The following is a 21,304-nucleotide window of genomic DNA, read 5'->3' as shown; positions in this document are numbered from 1 at the left end:
GTGCAGGAACATTAACACATACATTTTTTACGCGTTAGTGGTGCAACGCGTAAATTTTTGTTCCTGCACTAGCTGGAATGCGTAAAAATGTATGCAATGTAGCCCTGACCTCCGAGGTCAGAAAGCTGCCAGCGGGGGACTGGAGCAGCAGTGAGTGACTACGAGGGCACAGGATGGCTACATGGGGCTGGTAGAAGCTCCAGGTAAGTGAAACTCATTTTTTTTTTTTTTGCTTGGACCTTCCCTTTAATTGACCACTTTGGAGAGAGACGTTTCGGTTGAGTGGGCAGGCCGAAATCCAGGTTGCAGTGGGTCTAGCAGTGAGTTGGCATTGAGGTACTGGGTCAGGCGTTTGTGAACCAGACGCTCAAGGAGTTTTGAGGCAAAGGGGAGGTGGGAGATAGGGCGGTAGTTGGAGGGTAGTGAGGGGCCGTGGGAGGGTTTCTTGAGCAGGGGTAGTACAGTGGCCTGCTTGAAGTCTTAGAGGAAGGTGCCTGTGGATAGGGAGAGGTTAAACAGGGTAGTGAGGACTGGGGCCAAATCCGTGAAGTGAGGCTGGAGTAAATCAGAAGAGATGGGGTCAAGGGGGGAGGTAGTGGTATGGGAAGTCTGCAGTAGGTGGTTGACTTCCTCAGTGGTAGTAGGAGTGAATGAGGTGAGGGGAGCGTAGGGTGGAGGAGGAGCCGGATGGGAGGGGGTGGGAGGTGAAGATTAAATATTTCCTGACGAATGGAGATAATTTTGTTGGTGAAGTGGGTGGCTAAATCTGTGGCAGAGAGGGAGGAAACGGAGGGTGGGTGGGTTTAAGCAGGGAGTTGAAAGTGGCAAAAAGACGCCGGGGGTTGGAAGCTTGTGCTCCGATGAGCTTGGTAAAGTATTCCTGCTTTGCATCAGCAAGGGCAGTGTGGAACTGCAGCAGGTTGGTCTTGTACTGTAGGAAATCCTGTATAAGTCGAGTTTTCCTCCATTTCTATTCAGTGGCGCGTGTTACCCTCTGGAGGTTGCGAGTATGGGTAGTGTGCCAGGGCTGGGGTTAGGGGGGGCGGTTGCGGCGGAATATTGGGGGAGCAGCTTCCTCTAGTCGATACTGAGCTACTTGGTTAGATATATGCAAATATTTCCAAGCTGACACAGAAATATGTAAATGTTACTACAAATCAATGCTGCTTGAAAATGCACCAATGAAAGGTTTCACGGTGTGGGGTATCCCGGGTTGTGCAATTTGACAGTGGTAAGCACTATTATACACTGTTTATAATATATATCACTGTATATATTATTTACTGTTTATATCCCAGGTTGTGCAGTTTGACAATGGGGAGTGGTAAGCGCTATTATACACTGTATATAACTGCTGAACTGTGGAGGTATATTTAATAAAGTTTTCGGCCTCTGAGGAAGCTGGAAACAGCTGTTAGTCCGGTTAGTCTTGTATGCTATGCCTTTTCTGCTGCCCCACTAAATAAACCTGAATAGCGCAGATTGCTGCCGCATCTTTTCTCTGCAAACTTAAGCCTCATCTACACGGTACAATTTTCCGTCAGATCCGGATCTATTAGACAGATCTATTAGATCATTTCCAACCGGTCCAATCGATTTTGCAATAGATTTGGGGTACTTATTAAAGCAAAATCTATCGCAAAATTGATCTGAAACAATTTGGACACACGATGCAATTCCTTATTCAATCTATCTAATAGATCCGTCTATTTGATGGGAAATTGTACCGTGTAGATGAGGCTTAAAGGTTTTGACTGCAAGGTTTGATTATCCAGTTTACATTTTCATAATGGATAACATGATTCTCAATCATCTCAATTTTTTTTTTTTGCAGCTCAATGACAATCCTGCTTACTGATGAGGACTTTGGTGCCTGTAGATTTGGGCAAGACATTGTATAAACACAATTCAAACATAGCTGGCACTAATGTGTGGAAAGTATGCTGGCAGCCAAAGGGTTAAGCATGAACAAAATGACTGCTGACTGCCCAAATCTTATTTCTAAATGTTGTCTTGATCCATTCCCTGGAAACAGGACTTAAAGAGAAACCGTAACCAATTATTGAACTTCATCCCAATCAGTAGCTGATACCCCCTTTCCCATAAGAAAGCTTTTCCTTTCCTCTAATAGATCATCGTGTATGGCTGATATTGTGATGAAACCCCTCCCACAGTGTGATGTCAGGACCATGGTACTGACATCGTACTGTGGGAGCCTAGTTGCATTGTGGGAAATAACAGCTGTTTCTAACTGCCAAAAATGCAAGCAGCATCTCCTTCCAGTGACTTCACCTGTCAGCAGTAAAGATGTCACCATGTGATAAATGTCTGAATGTAAATCAGGGAGAGGAAAGATTTTACAATGAGCACACACCGACTAAATAATTTACACATAATTATTGTAAAAAATTAAGCACTTTTTTTTATCACATTATTTTCACTGGAGTTCTGTTTAAAGTGACCCTGAACACAACTAAAAAGTACCATACTGACACAATGGGGCACAATGGCTGGCTGGTGGGGCCGATTTGGGTGATCAAAATCGATGTTTGTATGGTGAGCTTTAGATATTTTTTACGTAACTCAGGAGATAAAATTGTCTACTTGGCTTTCATGCTTTGATCCTTACTTGCTACCAAGCTGCTCCTGTGTGGACAGATCACAGACAAATCATTCCAGCCTGTGTCTCATGACTCCAAAAATAAGTGGAAGAGGGAGACGCAGGAGGGAGAGAAATACTCTTTGGCTGCCGTAGTGTCTGATTCACACACCTGAAACAAGCATGTGGCTAATCAGTCACACTTTAGTTAGAGTGCATGATCTGCATGCTTTTTCAAGGTCTGTGGCTAAAAGTATTAGAGTCTGTAAAGCAAGGCAATCTGCATTGTTTAAAAGGAAATACACATGTGAGCCGCCATATCTCTCTCCCTTTAGGTATGCTGTGTAAAAAGGTCAATTGGATGTTTGTCATTTATATGAGAAGCTTATTTCTATGTAGTAGACTATAGCTCTGTCTTTGTTGTTAGGATGGAACAGCGGCGCCAGTAACAGGATAAAACCGTTAAAAAATGTTTTTAAAAGAGGAGGGTAGTGGTGGACTTACCTCCCCAGTTAGTAGACACCAAATTGGTTGATTTAATAGTCAACAATTAAATTTATTTATACACGCCACCATGCAACGCGTTTCACAGCATCAAACCCGCTTCATCAGGCAAATAACAGGAGCAATAACTAGTACTGGTCAGTTCTGGGCCTCACGTTTTGTCTTTCTCCATAAACTGGTTATACTACATACTAAACTATATTTGGCTCTCGGTGACCCGTTCTGTTTTCCTTCTACAACTGTCTTTGTTGTTATCCTTACTCCAGCAGAAGAAAGCCACTGCTGTACACATGTCTTCCCCCACCACTAGACTGATGGGAAGCTTGCCCTGGGAATAGCAGATTCCTGTAGAGCTAAACTCACCTGTGAATAGCTGATTTACTTCCAGCAGCAATGATAAAACTCTTCTTGTGTTGGATAAACAGGCACAAGATAAATGAGCATACACTGGAGAAGATTTGCATTACAGACACTCCGGTTTCGCACAATGAGGCTGTTTCACATCCAGTTTTACTTGAAACTTTAATTAACATGTCTTTATCTCTGCTTGATTAATCTGGTACATTGCTGTGTGATACGGCGACGCAGAAGCTGCCGCTGGATAAACAGCCCCCGCAGGCAGCTATTCTGCAATTCTGATTGATAACATAATTCATTTTATCAAGGGGCACACCTTGTGCTTAGAGTTCTACAAGCTTAATTAATGATCGGAATATATTTCATCCAGGGTTTAATTAGTCTCAGTGTCAGAAGGGAAGGAACCCGCAGCGTTACCTTGCAGCCCATCCTTGAGAAAGTGGCTGGGAGATGGGAGCCGCCCCTGGGAGAGGTGGGAATGTCTCTCTTATCTCTGGAATTATTGGCATCCTGTGTAGCGCAGGGATAGGTGGTACTCATGGGCGGCGCTGCACTGGGGCACTGCCCCCTCCCCTGGGAATCACTGTACCCCCCCGAGTGACCCCACCCGCTCAGTAACCTACACGTAACTGTTTCCAGGCCCCAGCCGTGGTCACTGAATAGGATAGGGTCTGTAAAAAAAACTGTGTCAGCCTGAGTTGTAAGCAATAAGTAAACCAAGGGTCTTAATTATTTGTCATAAATACGTCACAATCATTCCAAGATCCCTTGTAGGCTATTCAAAATGCGGTTACACTGGCATTTGATTGCTCCATTTTAAAGCTCCATATTTGCATGTCCTTGACCACCCCGTCTGCCGTGTGTGCTGGGGCTCTGCTATTAGGGAGTGTTTTTCTGAATTCTATCACATGACCTCGTATGCTGGATGCTTGCACACCATGTATGAACTATGTATGCACTTTTGTACTGGCGTTGTTGGATGTTCTAACTATACTGTATATAAACTATGTATATTTATTATGTATTGTACTGACTATTGTAGTGCTTTTTAAAGGGGCGCTATGGCGAAAAATTTAAAAATTTAAAATGTGCAAACATAGACAAATAAGAAGTATGGTTTTTTTCCAGAGTAAAATGAGCCATAAATTACTTTTCTCCTAGGTTGCTGTCACTTACAGTAGGTAGTAGAAATCTGACAGAAGTGACAAGTTTTGGACTAGTCCATCTATTCATAGGGAATTCCCAGCAAGGCTTTTATTCTTTATAAAAATATTCCCTAAAAAGGATTTAAACAATAATGCTGGCTAGCTTCCCTGCTCGATGCAGTTTTTTGGCAGTTGGCAAGAGCAACTGCCATTCACTAAGTGCTTTTGAAAATAAATACATCCCTGAGAATCCCCCCATAAAGAGATGGACTAGTCCAAAATCTGTCACTTTTGTCAGATTTCTACTACCTACTCTAAATGACAGCAACATAGGAGAAAAGTAATTTATGGCTCATTTTACTCTGAAAAAAAGTAACGTACTTCTTATTTCTTTGTTTGCATGAGAATGATCAATAAACAATACCAGTTGCCATAGTGCCCCTTTAAAATACACATAAAATGAGAAGGATCAATATACAATACCAGTTGCCTGGCAGTCTTGCTTATCTATTTGGCTGCACTAGTGTGTGAATCACACACCTGAAACCAGCATGCAGCCTATCTAGTCACACTTTTTTTAGGAGCAGCTGATCTGCATGCTTGTTCAGGAGCTATGGCTTACAGTGTGTACACACTTGAAAGATTAATGAAAGATCACAGACCAATTTTACCCCCTTCCATGTAGTATGAGAGCCATACCTTCACAGTCTATTCTATGGAGCTGAACTCCCCATCAGATTAAACATTTTTTGCAAGATGCTGCACACAAAGATGCTGTACACATTCAAAAGATCAGTATCTGCAAAAGATCTGTTCCTACAAAAGATTCGTTCCTGCAAAATGCATTCATAGTCTATGATATCTGCAGATCCTCATACACACCTTGTTTAGCAGACATTCATCTGCAGCTCAGATCCACCAGGATAGTTCAGATCTGCAGATGATTGTCAGATATGCAGATGAATGTCTGTTAAACAAGGTGTGTATGAGATCTCCAGATATCATAGACTAAAGGTTCGTATACACGTCCGATAAAGATCGTTCGTTACGAACAATTTGTGACGTTTACACGATATTCAAATTAGACCGAAAAGATCGTTAGTAATGAACGATTGTGTACACACGTGAACGATATAAGTATAAAGTACTGAACGACGAACGATAAAAAAATGCGTGCGCAAACGGAAGTGACGTTATGACAGGCAATAAGAACATGCGTACTACTCCACAGATAATCATTATCGGACGATCTTTGTACACACTGCAACGATTGAACAATTATCTTTCGAACAAATCCGCCGCATTGGATCGGCCGGATTGAACGATAACGGTCGTTATCGTCCATAAAAACGATCGTTGGAAAATTTGGAGCGCACAATTATCGGTCCGATTGTCATTATCGTTCGTTTTCGAACGATCGTTATCGTACGTGTGTACTCAGCTTTAGGGCCTGATTCACAAAGCGGTGCTAACAGTTAGCAGGCTGGTGAAAAGCTCTTTATCATGCCTAAATTCAGTTTAGGCATGATAAGTTTAGGTGTGATAAGTTTAGGCATGTTAAGTTTAAGCACCAACTGGGTTAGCACCGCAGTGCACAGCTGATCAAAAGTTTTGCGCTAGCAAAGTCTGGTGCACTTCGCATAGAGTTTAATGACGCTGCTTTGCGTGCAGGGCTTTGTGCGCGATCTAAACTTATCTAAACTTAGCATGCCTAAACTTATCACGCCTAAAATGGCTTTTCACCAGCATGGTGCAATGGTTATCACGCCTAAAGTCTCTAACTGGGTTAGCACCGCTTTGTGAATCGAGCCCTATGAATGCATTTTGCAGGAATGGATCTTTTGCAGATACTGATCTGTTGAATGTGTACAGCATCTGTGTGTGCAGCATCTTGCAAAGATTTCTGTCTGATGGGGAGTTCAGCTCAATAGAATAGACTGTGAGAGAATGCTCTCATAGTACATGGAAGGGGGTAAAATTGGTCTAAGATCTTTCATTAATCTTTCAAGTATGTACTATCAGAGTGTATCATAAGTGTATATAAGTGTATCAGAGGATCAGCAGGACAGCCAGGCAATTTGCATTGGTTAAAAGGTAAATACATTTGTCTGCCTCCATATCCCTCTCACATCATGTGTGCTTAAAGTTGCACGTGTATTTGGGGCTGCCTAATCATTTTAGTTTACACACATTATTTTATTTTGATTGCAGTTTGCCTTTATTATGTGTTAATGTGTGTATTTATACCTGATTTATTGTGAACGATGGGTTTTTGGTGATGTAATATGTTATGTCTGTAATTATCAGGTGGTAACTCCTCAGACAGAAGGGGACAAAGGAGTGGTCCGGGCACGCAGAAAGCGGGTAAGCATATGATATGTAATTACTGGCCTGTCTTTTCTGGTGATGGTGCAGCAATCCTTATGGTCTATGGTTTTTCAGAGATGTACTGAATAGACATACATACTCACTGGGCAGGGTGATCTTGTGACACCAGAGCCAGGGGCGTTGCTAGCCGCAAAGATCAGTGGCACGTGCCCCGGATCTATTCTGGGGTGCCCCGAACGTCCCTCAGGCAGAGTCAGCTGTGGTGCCTGAATGGCGGGCATGCTGGGATCTGTGGTGCATCAATCAGGGGTATAATTGGAGCTGTGGTGCTTCTATGTGGGCATACCAGGTACTGTGGTGCCATGCTGGGCGCTGTGATGCTTTTATGGGGGGATGCAGGGAGCTGTGGTTCTTCTTTGCGAGCATGCTGGAAGTTGTGGTGCCTCAGTGGGAGGCCCATGGGAACATGGGAGGGGATCCACTAGAAGGTCAGGGAATGCTATGGGGGAACTGCCAGATACCTGGTGGCAGGCCAGCCCACCCAGCAGAAAACCAGTCCAGCCTGCACAGAAGGCAGGTGACTCTGCTTAGTTATGTTGCATTTTTGTATTAATGGATGGGGCTTCATCCAACATTTTGCTGGGCACGCCTACTTACACTGCTGTTAAGTTCATGTAAATTTAGCTTCACCCACAACCACACCCACATTCTGGTGCATGACCATTTTCTGTCTGAAATGCCCAAAAGTGCCCCAGATCTCGTGGGATCCTAGCAACGCCCCTGATCAGAGCCAATCATTTTTTCTTTCTGATGTTGAAACAGACATGTAATGACCAGTTACACAGACTGGGTTGTGTATGGAGAGGTTTTCAACGTTGTATAGAGCAGCTTTCTTTCCCTTCCCTCCCCACAAGGGGTAGAAACTGTGTTAGTAAACTTTCAACAGAATATATATCCCAATAATGAATGACAAGTCAAGCCTTCTGGTGGGAGGCTGCCTATGAACATGTGTATACACTATCTGTGCAGGAATAAAGTCACCACCTGCATTAAACAAAACAAATGGGTAATAAGAGCCTCCCATTGCATAAGCACTGCATGGTATGTACCCAAAGAATGATGGTTTTGCCGAATCCCCGACACAAGGACAAACCTACCGCATGGTCCTGCGGTGACGTGCGGTGGACCGGAAGTCGTGTAAGTCTAGGGTTGCCCCGGGATTTTGAAGAAGGTACTCGGTGGAGCACTCCCCTCCGCGGCAGGAGCTATCTCTTATTAATCCCATAGTTCCCCATACTTTGGGATTTTCTTTTGCATGTTCAGTGTTTGCAGCCTTTTAAATGTACTTCAGAAAAGAGGGAGGGGGGGGCACGTTTACATCTATTTCTGGCCTATTCGTTGTTTGACTACAAAAAGGGCTAATCTAACTAATGTAACTGATGCTAATGCCTTTTCCCAGCCTACAGCAATGTTTACTAATATACAGTAAGTATACATGTTTTGTCCTTATGGGGGAAGCAAGCTTGATTGTTACTGATCTGTAGATGAATTATATGTGACCAGGCCCTCATATATGACAATATTTATACTCTAGGATAGTGGGGACACTGCCACCTCTTGTAATAAGGTGTCAGGTGCTTGTTTTCTCTATAAGCATGCAGCCCTGTGCTGTAATAAGTAATATATGAGGTCAGCTGTAGCTGCAAGGTGAATGACTGAGAGGCCAGCCCTGTTCATGGAGTGTGAGGAGGACACAGCGCTGTATGATGTACACCGACAGCAGCAACGTCAGGCTCCATGAAGGTCCTGGCATAGAGTAACAAGCTCACCTGAAGCAACAGGAATATAGAGTCTGACATACTTATTTCCATTTAAACAATGCAGATTGCCTGGCAGCCCTGCTGATCCACTACCTCTAATACTTTCAGCCATAGCCCCTGAACAAGCATGCAGCAGATCAGGTGTTTCTGACTGAACTGTAACTGGATTAGCTGCATGCTTGTTCCGCAAGGGCTGCAAGCACGCATATCTGGCATCAGGCAATCCCCACCTGTGTTGGAGATTGGGCACAGTTGAAGTTCAGCGCGCGCAAAAAGCACCATGTGAACAGGGCCCAGACTGCTGCAGTTACCGGGGCCTGGGATAGTTAAAATGAACCTCTGGACTAAAAATCTACTCCGCAGAACTGAAAAGGCTTGGTGTTTCTTTAACCGTTTCACAGCATCAGAACTTTGTTTTTCTTACCAAAGCATCATTTTTAGCTGCATTTTTAGCTAAGCTCCACCCATCAAAGAAAACTGCCTGGGCTTTTTTTCCCTGATGCTGTGCAAAACATGATGGGATTTACTATGTTGTTATTCACGTTGCCTAGCAACTGGGAGGGGTGATCAGCACACAGGACAGTTGGAACTGTCTCATGCTCCTTGTCACCTCCTTTCAACCAAAAAGATGGCTGCCTTCATGAAATCAAACATTTGCCTGTTCTTTTAAAACAGGGTGGGTAAGAGATTATATTACCTATCTATTTTAATTAACATAGCTAATGTAACTTAATGACAGTATGTTTGTTTAGGCTGAAGTTTCTCTTTAAGCCACGCCCCTGCAAGCTGCATACCAGTTGCTTGCAATTAGTATGCAAGTTGTACTTAGCATTGCATTGATCATCTCTAATACTCCTGTTTACTTGCTTTATGTAATTTGCCTTCCCTGTAACTGCTGAATATATGGTGCCATTATATCGCATATGTACCGAGCACTGCTGTATTATGTGATTTCCTGTGCCAATAACATGTGACATGTCTAGACGCCTAATGATGTATGTGGTCCTGTAAACGTACCTCCCAACATTTTGAAATAAGAAAGAGGGACATATAGGCCACACCCCTAATCTCGCCCCCTCTCCCACCCCCGACACACCCATAAAGATTTCATAGAAAAAAATAAGTTGTTTTATAATACAAACCACACTGGTCCTTTATATCCTGTTTCATAGTCCTTCATATTAACAGCGATATACAGCTGTAAAGGTAAGTTTCTGCGCTCAATTAGCGGCAAGAGGGGGCTATTTAGGCAGACAGGCTTTCAGAAAAAAAATGGCTTGCAGACAGCTAAATTTAGGGGCTCCCCGCTCTGCGCACGCTATGCAATGCTACATTTTAGGTATACGCAAGGCTGTCTACCAAAATGGCCCCCTCTTGCTGCTATTTGGCACCTCCGGGCACTGAAATTTACCTTCATAGCCACATGTTGCAGCTTTGTGGATGAGTGGGGGTTATCTTTAGAAGGGTGGTTTATGGTTAAGTGCCTTCATTGAGGGTTAGGTTTATGCATCACCAAAGGAGGGGGGGGGGGGGGGTCTTAGGTTTTGGCACCACTGGGGGGTCTTAGGGTGAGGCATCACCAGGAGGTGGGGGGGAAGTTTAGGGTTAGGTACCATGGGGAGGGGGTCTTAGGGTTAGGCACCACCAAGGGGGTCTTAGGGTAGGCACCACCAGATGGGGGTCTTAGGGTTAGGCTCCACCAGGTGGCGGTCTTATAGTTTGGCACTACCGGGGGGGGGTCTTAGGGTTAGGCACCACCAAGGTGGTCTTATGGTTAGGCACTATTGAGGGGGGTTTTAGGGTTAGGCACCACCAGGTGGGGGTCCAAGGGCTAGGCACCACCAGGGGGGGGGGGGGTCTTAAGGGTTCTGTATGAGCGTTGGGTTAGGTTTAGCCAAAAAAGCACCTGGAAAAAAGGGCGCAGGGGATTGTCCCTAGTAAAATATTGCTGAACTTAGTGATATATTCTACCACTGCATTTTCATAGTAAAATATTAGCAATATTTTACTATGAAAATGCAGTGGTAGAATATATCACTAAGTTCAGCAATATTTTACTAGGGACAATCCCCTGCGCCCTTTTTTCCAGGTGCTTTTTTTCATGTATGCCCTGCTTGCACCTCTGTACATATGATTATTGCCAGCGGCAGCTTGATGTACGTTATGCAACTTACCTATATAGGCTGGCTTTTCTCATGTACAAGAGCACCCTCTAGTGGCTGCTGTGCATACTAACAAGTTGTGAAGTTCCTGGCATGCGTGAAATAACAGGTTGTGACAGTTCATCATTGCTCACTTTGTGAACTTGTGCTGGTTAATGATCATAGATTTAATCTGGTAAGGTGAGGATCACTACAAGGTTGTGAAGTAATTCCTGTTTGCTTTACGCAGAGTTTAGGCCTATTCGATGACTCCCGTATCCTCCGCCGCACCAAGAGAAGATGGGTGCTCACTACAATACAACTGGAAGAGAACGACACCGGACCCTTCCCGAAGCATGCTGGAGATGTAAGATCAGAGACTTTCATGTGTCATTGCCACATGCTGAGGGACGAAAAGGGCAACTATTGCCAACATTTTTACATTTTAAAATGCACGTGTATTATTATGTAAATCCACTATAATGTTTCCCGGCCCTATGATCCTGTCACTTATAGTAGTTCAGAAGAATTATAACAGAACTGCCATATTTTTGGACTAATCTATTTCCTCATGTGGATTCTCAGGAATTCCTTTATTTTCAAAAGCACTCCCTGGGTGGCAGTGGCACAATCCAACTTCCAGAGGAGTGCATACAAGAGCAGACAGGCTTTCTAGCACCATTGGAAAGGTCCTTGCCAGGGAGAAGGGATCGGCTTCCCAGTAGCTACGAGTTCGTTTACTGTCCGATTTGTACAATAAAAAAAATACCAGTCGAGCCACTGTGATCTCCTGGAACCCTGTGTGTGTGTGTGTGTGTGTGTGTGTGTACCGTATATATACGGTATATATATATATATATATATATATATATATATATATATATATATATATATATATATATATATATATATATCCTATTACATAAACCTTAAGTGTAGAGATGGCCCAGCCTTGGAGAACTCATGGAGAAGCACATGATCAGTTTGATCAGCTGATAGATTTGTAAGCTTCTGATTTGCTGGTCATGATCATGTGTTAAACCAGGTAGTCATTTCAGCAAATCAGAGGCTTACAAATCTATCAGCTGATCATGTGCTTCTCCATGAGTTCTCCAAGGCTGGGCCATCTCTACATAAGTGTCGCTGCATCCAGCAGCTGTCCCTGTGTCCCAGGTTTTTTGTTACTGCGAATGTGCGCAGTAACGTACAGCTCGGAGCAGGGAGCGAGACGGGCGAACGAGGTGGGCGCTCGGCGTGTGGTGGTTGCGTGCGAGGTGGGCGCACGCATGCGCACTGGCGGCGGCCGGTCTTGCTCGGGTCTACTAATTTATAGTTGACAGTGCTGCATTGCTGTCAATTGTTTTTTCTGCATGTGAAAAATGAATTCAGGTGTAAACTAGCCCATTGATTAACATTGGTTCTCCATTTTTCTGTGCAGAAAATGGTCTGAAAAGCTAACAAGTGAAGACAGGGCCTAATGGAATAAAGCACAGCAAATACTAATACAAGACAACTTTATTATTTATATAACTGTAACTGCGCACTCCCTGTAACGTGCCACAATAAGCTCACCAGAAGAAAGTGCGTAAAAACAATTCCTTCCTAAAACGGAAACTGCTCCTATATTGTAATACTGAGAACGTATGCATGTTTGTAAATTGCAAGGGTCAGAGTAACACACACACACAATCGATAAGTTGTCAAAAATGGCCAACTTAAAAATCCTCCTCCTCTGTGTGTGACCGTATAGCGAGGTCTCGCTCAAGTCTGAGTATATGACATTTTGGGATGAGATGCTGTCATGCTTGCATGTGACCCAGTAATGTGAGACCAGGCGCAGAGCAGATGTGGCAGCTGGTACAGGCATTGTCACTGACCTGAGGAAGCGGTTCTAACCGTGAAACGCGTTGTCTTGATGCAAAATAAATAGAATCCTAAAAACCAATGAAATTCCGTTTGTATACTTCCCGAGAGGGGACCTCTAGAAGGTAAGACCACACCATTTTTATTAAATGCTGTATCTACCTTATGGAGTAAGACATACTACTACGTACACCGGGCGCCTCCTACCCTTCTCGTAAAGTTACCAGAAACCCCTAGCCTTAGGGGGAGATCCACATCGGGAACCTCCCGATTGATCATCTTTTCGGAGCAGCGACCAGGAACAAAGGCCGAGTGGGGACGGTACTTCCCCACAGGCGTGCACGAGTGGTTGCCTCACCTAGCAACCCACTCTTGTGAGTATAAAATCTACTGTTTTAAATTATTCCCATACCACCTAACGTACTACACCAGATCGGGCTCCCGGACCCCCTGTGCTTTCTCATCCACTACCTCTACAACTTAAAAATGGTCACTGGATCTACCGTCACTCTTGCAACCATTTTTTTTTTCTATCACAAGAGTGGTTGACCCCAATCAACTTTTTAAATTAGAAGAATAACAGATCCTTAAGAAACCACAAAGATACATTGCTGTCCAAATTTACATTTTATTTATTTCAAAATGTAGAAATAACAATTGTCAAATGATAATTTGCAGGCTTGGTAGATACACATTGCCTATAGTTACATGAAAATAGCACACAAGTGGATTTGGCATGAGGCCTTTGCAAATAGTCTCCCTGGTAGCTGCAAGGTCGTTTTCTCTTCAGGACGTTGGGATAGTGCAGGGTTGCAAATCCACTAATTAGCATTATTGATTTATAAAGTACCAACATAGTCTGTGGCACTTTACAAAATAAGAAAAACAAACATTGGGAATATAATATAATACAGACAGTGATATACACCAAGTATGGACACTGGTATAAAATACAGAACTGGTGATTACAGTGACAGATGTAACATGGTGAATAAAATGTATAACAGAGTGTGAGCTATGAAATGAATAACAAATTCCAAGACACATAAGGGTGACATTTTCATGTAACTATCAGCAATGTGTATCTACAAGGCTGCAAATTCATGAAAATTCTCTTATGACTGATGCATAGTGAAAGTTTTCTACATTTTGAAATAAATAAATACATTGACCCCCAATCACCTCCAGAGTGCACTTCTAGTACTGTAATTATAGCCATGGATGTCCTTCAATGCAAGGAAAGCATCTAACCCCACCTTAAACGCAGATATAGAATTTGACATAACTGTGGTAATACATTCCACATTTTAATCACTCTGACTGTAAAGAACTCCTTCCCAAGAACTTTTTTTCCTCCATGCACAACCTTTGGAGCTAGAGCTTTCGTCATGCTACCAAATCTTTTGAACTGCTTGCCAGATCCATTCAGAACATCTCCATCCATGAAGGCATTTAAACTTATCACATACAAAGTCACATACTTACCTAAGTAGAGGGAAACCTGTGACTCCTAACGAGGCTTCCCTCACTGTCCTCTGGTCCCCCATCTCCTTAGGTAAGTATGAAATTTTGAGCCCGAGCCTCGGTTCTCTTTAACCACTTGAGGACCACAGGTCTACAACCCACTAGTGACCAGGCAATTTTTTTTACAATTGAGCACTGCGCAGCTTTAACGATTTATTGCTTGCGCAGTAATACAACTTTTCTTGCCACTAATGGAGGATTTTTTAGGTGGTCTCTGATTGCTGCTGCAATTTTTTTCTTAATTTTTACTTTTTTTTAATTAAAAAAATAATCCTACCCCCCCCCCCCCCCCCCCTCACTCACCCCTAAATTGGCACTGACTGCTTTCTGTACACATTTTACTCTCCTAGGCATCAGCCTATGAGAAGGATCAGAGTGTGAGCCAATCAGAGGGACAGCTAAGTTCTTGACAGGGCTGTCCCCTGTGCAGCACTGCGCTAGATCGCAATTGTATTTCTTTATTATCTTTTTTTTTTTTTTACATTGCAGCCTGCCAGCTCCGATTGTGGCTGGCAGGCTGCTAACGGATCCCTGCTCTGTGTCTTTGCAGGAAATGGACGCATGCTTGTTCCCTGCTAATCACCGCCTCCAAGACTTGACCCCAATTGGCGTTAGGCGGTTCTGGCGGCACCACCCTCCCACCGCCCATCGGCGTTATGCGGTCGGAAGGAGGTTAAAGTGTACTGAAGTCAAAACTCTGGAACAAAATTAGATACTTGCCTAAAGAGAGGGAAGCCTCAGGATCCTATTAAGGCTTCCCTCTGTAATCTGATGATTGCTGTTCTCACTAATTGTTTTTCATATTTCCAGCTCTTTAATGACCAGGCAGAAAACTACACCCTCAAATACCTGATCAGTGGTCCCGGAGTGGACATGGCCCCGGAAGTTGGCCTCTTCTTCATCAATGATAAGACGGGGGAAGTCTTTGTGACCAGACCTATTGACCGGGAGAAGACAGCTCTGTTTGTAGTAAGTATGAGAAACACAAAAGTGTATCTATCTCACAATACACCTTCCCCACGGCTGTGTCCCAGTGTGCACCGAGTACAGGACAATGCTGCTTTCACCGCACAAATAATGCAGGCTTTATGAGCCAGGTGTAGCTAGCTCAGCTATTGTCAGACTTTAGAATGGATTATTTCTTACTGTATATATAAAATCTGCAGGTTTGGAGGATGAATCGCCCCAGGATGCAGCAACGCAACACTTGTGAGTCACAGAGACCTCGCTGAGGTTTTCTCTGCTTCACATGAAGAGAAATCCTGCTGATCCGTGACTGGCAGTTCGGGTTGCATCATTGTGCTGTTTGTAGACGGATTGTAGAGCGTATCTCTGGTGTAACTGAACAAAAACACAAAAGTACACTTAAGGTGGCCATACACTGGACCGATTCGCGGCCGTTTCGACAGCAGATTCGATCCTGGAATCGAATCTGCTGCCAATCGTTCGCGGTAAATGCACCCGCCGATCCGATTTCCTCCCGAAATCGGATCGGTCCGTCGATCGCGCCATGCGGGAAATTACCCTCGATCGCCCGCGGGCAGGGAGCGCGTCGCTAGCGGCGGCCGATCCGATCAGGTATACATTACCTGACGCTGGCTCCCTGGCATCTTCTCCGCGCTGCACGGCTCTGTTCCAGCTCCATCCCAGCGCTTCCTGTGTCACTCCGTGACCAGGAAGTTCAAATAGAGGGCGCTCTATTTGAACATCCTGGTCACGGAGTGACACAGGAAGCGCCGGGATGGAGCCGGAACAGAGCCGTGCAGCGCGGAGAAGATGCCCGGGAGCCAGCATCAGGTAATGTAGGGGGGGGGGGGGGGGGGGGGGGGGCAGGCGGCAGGAGTAGCTCAACAGATTGTGATCGGTTTCAGGCTGAAATCGATTCACAATCTGTTTGCAGTAAAGGCAGCCATACGATCCCTATCTGATCTGATCAGATAGGGATCTGTCAGCTGGTCGATCTAATGGCAAATCGACCAGTGTATGGCTACCTTAATGCTCAGAAGTCACAACTACTAGGCATGCCGTCTGTGTAATATCCGTGACTGGAGGGAACCCGAAGTGAGAGGGACATGGAGGCTGACATGTTTTTTTTTTTTTTTAAATAATACTCATTGCCTGGCTGTCCTGCTCATCCTTTGCCTCTATTACTTTAATCCATAGACCCTGAACAAGCATATGCAGCAGATCAGATGTCATGACAAATCTGACAAGATTAGCTGCATGCTTGTTTCAGGTGTGTGATTTACACCCTACTGACCAGAAAGATCAGCAGGGCTGCCGGGCAAGTGGTATTCTTTAACAGGAAATAAATATGGCAGCCTCCATATCCCTCTCACCTCGGGTTCCCTTTAATAATGCAGGTTTCCTGGCTGTTCTGCTGATCCTCTGCCTCTAATACTTTAGGCTGTAGCCCCTGAACAAGCAGCAGATCAGATGTCTATGACAAATCTGACAAGATTAGCTGCATGCTTGTTTCAGGTGTGTGATTCAGACCCTACTGACCAGAAAGATCAGCAGGACAGCCAGGCAACTGGTATTGTTTAAAAGGAAATAAATATGGCAGCCTCCATAGGTCTCACACCTCGGGTTCCTGTTGAACAAATATTTCTGGAACCAGCAACTACAAATCCACATTTTTTCCTTATGTAAAATGGGTTCTCGTACTGAGTAGCGATGGTCAATGAGGTGCAAATTACTCCAGCTTGCATACAAATTGAATGCAGCCAAGAATCGGCCTTCAGGGCTGCCTACAATTTGCATGCGAGATGGAATAATTTGTAACTCACTGACCGTCTGTAGTACTCAGCACCGCAGACCTTACAGATTGTTGTATATAGCAAGGACAACTAAGTTGTACATCTGTGGCTGCTGTAGAGTGAGATATCCCAGCATGCCTTGCAATCCATACTGTCAGTCAGTAAGCAGAGAGCATGCTGGGACTTGTACATTTACGCACAGAGACTGGCCTGTTGCCTAGTGTTATAACCTATGTTCTATATATGTCATAACAGGGGAAACAGGTGCCCAGGAACAATTAAACTTTGTTAGAAGCACAATAAAAGCAAAAAATGGTGGAGTTGGCTTAACTTTCCATTGATACTAGCGATGTTGACTAAAAGTAGTTTTTATTTTTTCACAGGCAACACATTTCGTGGGTGCGAGCCCACTTCCTCAGACCAATCGCAGTGCCAATTTGAAATAGGTTCAGAGGCTCCTCTCTCCCCAGTTGGATTGCCCAAGTGGATACGGGCTTGCAGCCGCGCTGCATTTTCCTGGGTCCCGCGTGTGATTAGCGCTGCCAGCGGGGGCCCAGGCTTCTCCCCCCGGTCATCAGGATCCCCTTACCTACATTCTTCTTTCTGGGATCCTCGTTGGCCAATCAGGACGGCCGAGTGGCGGTGCGGCGTGACATCATTGGTGGGGGGGTGGGTTAAAAAAATTAAAGAAAACCTGTATCGAGAAAAACTTCCCCTGGGGGGTACTCGCCTCAGGTGGGGCTTCCCCCGTCCTCTTCGGTCCCACAGCGCCGGCGAAAAAGCTCCCCGAACAGGGGATGTAAATATTTACCTCTCTGGCTCCAGCGAAGGCACAGTATCGGCTCTCTGCCTCAGAGATAGGCGGAAATAGCCGATCGCTGTCGGGCAGCTCTACTGCGCAGGCGCAAGTCTCCTGCGCCTGCGCAGTAGAGCGGACCAGGCGGAGATCGGCTATTTTCGCCTATTTCCGTGCAGAGAGCCACAACAGCGCCCCCGCTTGAGCCAGGCAAGGTAAATAAATCAGTGCTTGTCGAGGGAGGATTCCGAGACACTTCGGGGGAGCCAGCGCTGGACTGCCTGCAGCTACAGGGGAGGGGGACCCTCATTGGGACCCTGAGGCTTCCCCCTACCGAGGTGAGTACCCCCCGGGGGAACTTTTTTTTTGTTACACTTTTTTATGTTACAGGTTCTCTTTAAAGTAGACCCAACCTTTGCACATATATATATGTATATATATACATACATATACAGTATATATGCTCACAGCATATGGTGTGTGTAAATGCACAACTTACAGTATCCAAAACTGCATGCATGAATGAACAGCAGTACACAATCCTATCAGAGTGCACCAATCAAGACAGATTGCATTCCATAGCAGCATTTAACACAAATGGCAAAAGAACTTAAAAATTGAACATCAGCGGCTGATTAAAAAACCAATGCCTATGTAAAGTGTAGTCCAGCAGTTCATATGTATTCAACCACTCTCCACTGCAGATTAGTAAAACAACATGCAATTCATTATCGTATAGACACTTTGAAGGACAGTCCCAGTTGTGATTCCAAAATCCTCTTCATACAAATGACAACCTCCACCTCACTCACATGAGTAAACTCACCGTGTTGGAGGACCCACTGGCGGGTCAGAAGCAGCGCCAGGACCGTTCCCAGGCCGTCCCTCACCCTCTGGCTGTTCTTGTTTCTTGTAATCAGACACTGTTCTCCCAGTTCCCCTCAGTTAAAAAGCCTCATATAGTGTGATACCGTATACATTTATTCAAAGAATGAAATCGTATTGCACTTACAAATTCCATGAGTGTTATTATAGCATAGAGTTTTCCATGGGCTCCACCCCGTTCTGTTGGCCAGATGGCAGGCTGAACTCCCTTTGCTATGGATGGCACCTAACTGCCGTGCGCTCGGTCAGTGTTATTCCGCTCCCAGCTCGGGGGCTCGCTGCCTTCCCCCTCGTGTGCGCTCTGGTCTCTTCCGCGTTAAGCTCCGTCCTATCCAAAGCGAAGGAAGTGCCATCCAAAGCATTGTTTTTTTAATCAGCCGCTGATGTTCAATTTTTAAGTTCTTTTGCCATTTGTATTATATACTGATTTGCAATGCAATCTGTCTTGATTGGTGCACTCTAATAGGGTTGTGTACAGCTGTTCATTCATGCATGCAGTTTTGGATAAGTTGTGCATTTACACACACCGTATGCTGTGAGCGCTATCCTCTCAGTTTGCCTCTGTATTTATATAAGGGGAGAGCAAACCAGCAAGGGTGTCTATATATATACATATATATATATATATATACATATATATATATATATATATATATATATATATATATATATATATATATATATATATATCTCTTCGAGAGAGAGTTTTGCCTGTCTAATTCCTACTATTTTGTCTAATCACAAGTTGGAATTTGATCTCTCCCCTGTGCCACCTGACTGCCATGGCAGAGATGTGGCAGATAAGCTCATTTGAAAGCACAGGATGTTAACAATATTTGGTTCCCAACTGCTTCTGAGCTAAGTGCTTATGCCTTACTGTTACCAACGTCTACCTGGATTTTGACTACTCTCTGCCTGCCGCCTGCACCCGACGTCTGCCTTGATTTTGACTACTCTCTGCCTGCCGCCTGCACCCGACGTCTGCCTTGATTTTGACTACTCTCTGCCTGCCGCCTGCACCAACCTCTGCCTGGATTTTGACTACTCTCTGCCTGCCGCCTGCACCCGACGTCTGCCTTGATTTTGACTACTCTCTGCCTGCCGCCTGCACCAACCTCTGCCTGAATTTTGACTACTCTCTGCCTGCCGCCTGTACCGACCTCTGCCTGGATTTTGACTACTCTCTGCCTGCTGCCTGCATCGACCTCTGCTTGGATTTTGTCTACTCTCTGCCTGCCGCCTGCACCGACATCTGCCTGGATTTTGACTACTCTCTGCCTGCCGCCTGTACCGACCTCTGCCTGGATTTTGACTACTCTCTGCCTGCTGCCTGCATCGACCTCTGCTTGGATTTTGTCTACTCTCTGCCTACCTTATTTTTACAGTTTCACAATTTTTTAAGTTTATTCATAAATTGTATTAATTCAACAATTTTTATTTGTTTTCAGATATAAGATAGCATTTGCATTCCCCTTTACACTGTAAAGTTATCCTATTTATAACATGGAGTGCATTTCCTGTCCGCTTTTGCATTTAACTGCGTTCGGTAAATGCAGCCTTTTTCACTTCAGTGTGAACGGGGCCCTAAAACTGAGGAAGTCGGAGTCTTTGGTCATCGTCCTTCCCTAAATAGATTAATGAATGAATATTTATATATCTGCCTCATCTCTTCGTTCTTCTCCCCCACAGGTGAGCTTTGATGTTGCCGACAGATCGAACCCTGATAAGATACTGGACAAATCTCTCATTTTTAACGTAGAAGTGATAGATAAGAATGACAACGCCCCCAGGTTCACACAGAAAGTATACGAAATCCCACTGAAGGAAACCATCAACCTCGGTATGTATAATGTTAAAGGACAACCGAGGTGACATGTGACATGATGAGATAGATGTGTATGTACAGTGCATAGCACACAAACAACTGGGCTGTGCTTTCTTTCTCTGCCTGAAAGAGTTAAACATCAGGTATGCAAGTGACCGCTTCTGTCCAGTGGGGACTGGGTCAGACTATAGCATAACCCTCACTGATAAGTAATTACAGCCATAAAACACTTTCCTGTCAGTAAATGGCTCCAGTGTACTTCAGTGAATGTGTCATTGAGCAGAGACAATGGCCTCAATTCACCAGAGGAGGGTTAGTAAGAGATAAAAGGTCGGTATTTTATCTCATGCAGTATTTTAACACTTTGTTTGCAGTTCACCACTGTGAGAAAATAGAGAGAGAAGTGTTCAGTAGCAGGCGATAATGGAGCGATATGGATGTGAAAACCGAGCGATAAACGGTCGATAGTTATACGGTGTTAATGATTTGCATGCAATACTTTGCCTCTCTGGATGCTGGAAGTAAAGGATTGTGGGTAGGAGGAGAAGGTTATTACCAGCACGTGACCGCAGAGGGTTTCCCTCCCTGTTTTTTGACCCTCTCCTTCCATTACAAATCCCTCCCTCCGTTCTGCATATTAAGCAATATTAAAGGGAAGGTTCAGGGACTATGAAAAAAAAAATCCTTATCCACTTACCTGGGGCTTCCTCCAGCCCGTGGCAGGCAGGAGGTGCCCTCGGCGCCGCTCCGCAGGCTCC

At 44.6% G+C, this 21,304-nt stretch overlaps 1 protein-coding gene across 5 annotated transcripts in view; it reads left to right on the top strand.

Annotated features, from left to right (window-relative positions):
- The window catches only part of LOC137541785 (cadherin-like protein 26), a 177,106-nt gene that overhangs the window by 82,327 nt on the left and 73,475 nt on the right, over window positions 1-21,304 (top strand). For 4 of the 5 annotated variants that reach the window (XM_068263287.1, XM_068263290.1, XM_068263288.1 and 1 more), the window contains exons 1-4: window positions 7,746-8,130; window positions 11,145-11,261; window positions 15,092-15,250; window positions 20,411-20,561. In XM_068263287.1, the coding sequence (XP_068119388.1) occupies window positions 7,996-8,130; window positions 11,145-11,261; window positions 15,092-15,250; window positions 20,411-20,561 (562 nt within the window). In that variant the 5' untranslated portion in view covers window positions 7,746-7,995. Of the gene's footprint in view, window positions 1-6,912; window positions 6,970-7,745; window positions 8,131-11,144; window positions 11,262-15,091; window positions 15,251-20,410; window positions 20,562-21,304 lie in introns of those variants that run through there. The other variant, XM_068263289.1, reaches the window with a different exon arrangement.

The sequence above is a fragment of the Hyperolius riggenbachi genome, chromosome 12 (assembly GCF_040937935.1).
Source record: "Hyperolius riggenbachi isolate aHypRig1 chromosome 12, aHypRig1.pri, whole genome shotgun sequence".
Lineage (NCBI taxonomy): Eukaryota > Metazoa > Chordata > Amphibia > Anura > Hyperoliidae > Hyperolius > Hyperolius riggenbachi.
The sequence above is the reverse complement of the archived record's forward strand: the minus strand, read 5'-3'. Positions and strand labels throughout refer to the sequence as shown.